Below are 5,404 nucleotides of genomic sequence, written 5' to 3' on the forward strand. Positions count from 1 at the left end.
CCCCCCCCCCCCCCCCCCCCCCCCCCCCACATTAATGATTAAAGCCTGAGCTTCATCCAATTATGCTAATGAGCTCTTTAAACATATTTGAGACCCAATGTTTTCTATTTCACTTTACTTTCTTTTAGAATCATAAAATAGAACTGCTTGTTCATCTGCATAGTTTGTGCTGGAATGGATGAGATTTACCTTGATAATATTTGTGCTTCCAGAATTATTACATCATACTTGACTGAACATGTCGCAAAATGCTCTTAAATCAGCAATCTTTGTTAGAAGCTGATTTAGTTGCTTGTGCTCAGGCAAAGCGGCTCAAGGCCATAATGATGGCTGCAGCTGAACTTGCAGCATTGCGTCTTAAAGATCTCCCATCTGCCAAAGGTATTGCAATTGATCAGAGAGATCAAGTCTTTCAGCTTCTCGATAAAAATGGTGATGGACGGATTAGCATTGAAGAACTTATGGAAGTTATGGAAGAGCTGGGCGCCCCTGGAGAAGATGCACGGGAGATGATGCAGCTCCTTGATTCAAATAGTGATGGCTCTCTAAGCCCCGATGAATTCAGTACCTTTCAGAAACAGGTAAAGTGATTTTCTTACTTTGGCTTTGATTTGGGACAAATATGGAAAGTGGCCTGTTAAAGATTATTTACTGATCATGATGGGTCTACCTTTTATTTGGCTGAATCACTGGGAAATTCAGCAGAGGAGTTTCAAAAGGAATGTTGCCTTAACACTGAACATTAGGGTGTGCGTGTCTTTGGTTACATGGGAGGCACCTGCTGGCCTATATCAGAAGCTCGAACACCTCCCAAACTTATTTCTGTATTTCCAGTTGTCTTTAACCATTTTAATTGTATATTGTTTCTACAGGTTGAATTTATGCATAATTTAGAGGACAAAGATCATCAGTACAGAAGCATGTTGAATGAGAAACTTCAAATGGCAGAGGACAGTGGTTTGATTCAGGTATACAGTAAAGAGCTTGGCATCAGGCTTGCAAGTTAATACTTAACGAATGAGATGATGATTCATGTATAGGTGACCCGATACTATCACTTTGTATATTATTGCTTGTTGTATGATCATAATTCGGAGGCATAGAAGCCATTCTCACTATGTATCTGTTTTTATATTCACAACATCAGTAGATAAATAAATGAAAGCACAAAACTGAGATTTATAGCAGCTCTCTCTCTCTCTCTCTCTCTCTCTGTCAGTCTATATATACATATAGACACACACCAAGGCAAAGGTAGCCAGCTTTGTCGCCGGGGATCGTTTGAAAGTTCATTATAGTTACTTTTCAAATAGTTTTTTATATCAAAATATATGTTGATATTTTTTTGTTTTTAAAAAATTATTTTTAATATTAATATATTAAAATAATTTAAAAATATTAAAAATATATTAATTTAAAATTTTAAAAAAATACTTTCCAAACACACAAACAAACAGATATATAATTAATCTTTGGGCTCCTTCAATCACAATACAATTAAACTTTTCGTGTGTACGGATATCTTGAGTGTTTTCACTTGATTTTTAAATTGTTTTTTACCTAAAAAAAATCTAATAGATGCTATTTTATTTTAGGTATTGTTGAATTATTTTAATGTAATAATATCTGAAATATATATATATATATATATATATTATTTTAATATATTTTTAATTGAAAATTCCACACCATCATTCATTCTCTCTCTCTTTTATATATATATATATATCTATGGTTGTGATTATTTTTCAAATTGTTTTTTATTTTGAAATATAGTATGGTTGTGATTATTTTTCAAACTGTTTTTTATTTTGAAATGCATCAAAATAATATTTTTAATTTTTAATTTTTTTTAAGATCAGCGTGTCAAAATAATTCAAAACATATAAAATAGATCAGTGTGTCAAAATAATTCAAAACATATAAAATAATTAATTTTTAACAAAAAAAATAAATCTTTTTTGAAAACACAATTTTCTCAAATACTTCCTAGAGATAGTTTTTAATTAGTTATGTATTAACAACCAATCCAAAACAGACGAAATTAATGTTTATGATTATATTTTTTTTTTCATTTTTTATCAAATTAAGAACCTTTGACAAAAAAAAATTTATTGAAAAAAATATATTAATAAGAAAAAGAGAAGTTATACTAGAATTATTTTTTAGTTGAGTGTAAATTATTTATTTTTTTAATCAAAAACAATTTTATTGTCATGTAATAAAATAAAAAAGAATTGAAGAGCTTCCTGTAACATGAAATCATATGACTTAATGTATATTTTTATCCTAGTTTTTCAATAGTTGGAATCAATAAATTTATTATTATTTATTGACACATATAATTGTTGATTTTTTTTATTGAATGTATATATTAACTTTCCTAGTTTTGAAATTTTTCTTTATTGTGAAAAAATAAATAAAACCCCACATCTTTTTTTTATTATTATTAAAAAAGATTACTTCATCACGATGGCGTGGAGTACCATCTAACTTTTTTTTTGTTTGTTTTATTTTGGAATTGGGTCCTTCAAACTTTTTTTTTACAATCTAAAATATGTTTTGGGATAATTACCAAAAACATCACATGCTTTGATATATGTTTTGTTTTTAATGTCAGATTCAAGAAAAATTAATGAACAGTTAACATTAGAAGTTTCTCATTATATTTAATTTTTTTAATAACTGAATAGCTCTCAATTAATGAAATTGTCCTTCATAATTTATAATTACAATAATGTCATCCATAACTTTATAATTCCATGAAAATAAATTCCTTTTAAGCATTTCAACAAATTGGTTCATGCGAGTCAAGGAACTTTCCGATCAAGCCAATCCTGGACCCAATAATTCAATATTAAAGCCGAGGCGAGAATGAGCGAGTGGTAGTGGAAAAATAATATGTTTTCTTTACAAGAGACAGAAAAATGAAATGAATTATTCACATATTAATAACTTCTCCAACTCTGAATCTACGGGCATCCCATCTTCTGTATATTTCTTGACGCCTCACAGCAAACAAAGATGGAAGCCGATGCCGGCCGGCCTATCGGACTCATGCATTGTGCTGAATGAATCTTTAATGGATGGCCATGTTGATCATGCAGAGACAGATAATCATACTTCTGTGGTCAACAGTCCTGGACTTGAGGGGACACCTAACTCCTTTGATAGCTTTGTACATAACTGCAGGTATAACAACATATGCAAATCGAGCGTTAGTAATATCATCACGAAAGGAGAATGGAGAGAGAGAGAGAGAGAGGCATGCCTGTCTGTATGCTGAAGAATCTCCATAAGATTTTCTTAATTCAACTACATACAGTGATGGGCTAATCTCAAACACCTGAGACATTAGAAAATGTATTGATAGGTTCTAGTTGCGGCACAAACACAATGTACAAATTAAGTTCCTGCAGCAACATGTCAAGAAAAGCATTTCAAAAACCAAGGAAATCTGAGAATGGATTTACCTCTGTGGCAACAGAAAGACTGCCCGAACTTCTCTTTCCTCTGTGCTCTTGAATCACTTGAAACTGGAAATGTATGTGCACAGCAATTTCTTAGTTACAACCCAGTGTTCAAATGGCATGATTCCTCAAGTCTGGTAAAGACATGAGAGATTACTGATAAAAAAAAAATACTGACCTTTCCATTTCTCTTCTGGACTCGAAACCCCATCTCCGTCACAATATCCTCTATCTTCTCGAGCAAATCGCTCATAGAATGATTGGATGTAAATCTGATCTTCCTATCAGAAACATCCTAAATTGAGGCAGATGCAATCAGATATCAAAGTGTATATGCAAATGTGTAGCAGAAGGAAAAATGATAAACAAAGCAACAAATCGTAAAGCCTTAATTTACTTCTATTTTTTGACTGAAAAAAAAGGTATAAAGCTAGTGCTTTGTGTTTGCTCACCTCTTTCTCAAATAAACCTGAGAGGTCTAGGCATGAGGACATCCCAATTAACTGAAAAGCATTGATGAGGTTGGGTGATTTTGGACTCCCATCTTCTGATGGCTACACCGAAGGAAAATTCTTTTCAGTATGAGCACTAAAGCAATAAATAAGTGGTCAACAACGATAAGAGTATCTCAACTTCTTACCGCTTCCTGAATCGAAAAAGCTGCGTCATCGATACATACATCATCTTGTTCTTCTGCAGAATCCATTGGAGTATAGTCAATCTTAAACCATTCATCAGCTTTGATATCTGCTGTTGTTGCTCTGGTAACAGGGTTAGGATCAAGAATCCTCTTAATCATATTTTTAGCACCCGGTGACAACCATTTTGGTACCTGAGCATCCCCCTTGAAGATCTGGAGTCCATCAAGATAATCAAACATTGGATTTCTTTTCTAGAAAATGAAACACGATGGGACATTTTAAGAGAACAAAATACAAGATCGACAGCAAAATGTCAGTACCTTTTGATATAGAACAGCAAGATTTCTATCATCAAAAGGCAGGTATCCCGTGAGAATTACATACAAAATAACACCGCATGACCATATATCTGATGTAGCACCATCATACCCTCTATTCGAGAGAATCTCAGGCGCAACATAGTTAGGGCTTCCACAGGTTGTATGCAATAACCCGTCATCCTATGGCGTCACAAAGAGTTTAACAAAGAGTTTAGATAACATAAAAGAATATACGAACATATATACATGTTTAATGTCTAGAGAAGCATAATAACAAAGAGTTTAGATAACACAAAAGAAGATACGAACACATATACATGTTTAATGTCTAGAGAAGCATACCCTAAAATGCTGGGGCAAAGCACTGAGTCCAAAATCGGATATCTTAATGTTTCCTTTTGCATCAACAAGAACATTCTCTAGCTGCAAGTTGAGTCCACATTCGTATTAGAATGGCGAGCGGAAAAAAACATCACATTCAGATAGCATAAACAAATGTAATGACAGCTAATATGTTTACTTACCTTAAGATCCCTGTGAAAAACACCTTTGTTATGACAGTAACTGACACCATCAATCAACTGCTGGAACATCTTCCTGCCCTCTGCTTCTGGAAGCTTGCCCTTCGATGCCTACAGGAGATATGCAGCTGAATATGTCACAAAGCTTGAACCTTATCAATTTGAAGCATATCTCTTTATGAGGTTGATGAGCTCTAAACATATCAAATGTGAGTAAAGATTAATTCTCACGATTCTATCAAACAATTCCCCTCCAGTTACATATTCAAGGACCATATAAATCTTGGATTTGCTAGCTAGGACCTGCATTGGGAAAGGAAAACACAATTAACACAAAGTCAGCACACACAATCGCAGACAAACTTGTTCCATGCAGCAGTGCTGGAACAAAAGATGTAGTCTTTTGTTCAAATATTCATCATCATACGAGTGTTCAAATATTTTGAAAAACA

General features: G+C 33.2%; 2 protein-coding genes across 2 annotated transcripts in view; one reads left to right on the forward strand and one right to left on the reverse strand.

The window, feature by feature from the left end:
- CRSH (Ca2+-activated RelA/spot-like protein) overlaps positions 1-1,187 on the forward strand; it is a 2,948-nt gene extending 1,761 nt beyond the window's left edge. The window contains exons 3-4 of the mRNA XM_011001016.1: positions 303-581; positions 873-1,187. Of these exons, the coding sequence (XP_010999318.1) occupies positions 303-581; positions 873-1,007 (414 nt within the window). The 3' untranslated portion in view covers positions 1,008-1,187. The remainder of the gene's footprint in view (positions 1-302; positions 582-872) is intronic.
- A 1,632-nt stretch (positions 1,188-2,819) lies between these two features.
- On the reverse strand, positions 2,820-5,398 carry CIPK1 (CBL-interacting protein kinase 1). The gene is made up of 10 exons (XM_011001017.1): positions 5,184-5,398; positions 4,956-5,063; positions 4,774-4,854; positions 4,432-4,611; positions 4,111-4,323; positions 3,923-4,024; positions 3,649-3,765; positions 3,474-3,536; positions 3,272-3,346; positions 2,820-3,186 (listed from the first exon to the last, which is right to left on the reverse strand). Exons 1-10 carry the CDS (start codon positions 5,259-5,261, stop codon positions 3,118-3,120), a joined length of 1,086 nt encoding a protein of 361 aa, XP_010999319.1. The 5' UTR covers positions 5,262-5,398; the 3' UTR covers positions 2,820-3,117.
- Between the last annotated feature and the right edge of the window lie 6 nt (positions 5,399-5,404).

This window comes from Populus euphratica, unplaced genomic scaffold (assembly GCF_000495115.2).
Source record: "Populus euphratica unplaced genomic scaffold, PopEup_1.0 scaffold151.1, whole genome shotgun sequence".
In the NCBI taxonomy this organism is placed as follows: domain Eukaryota; kingdom Viridiplantae; phylum Streptophyta; class Magnoliopsida; order Malpighiales; family Salicaceae; genus Populus; species Populus euphratica.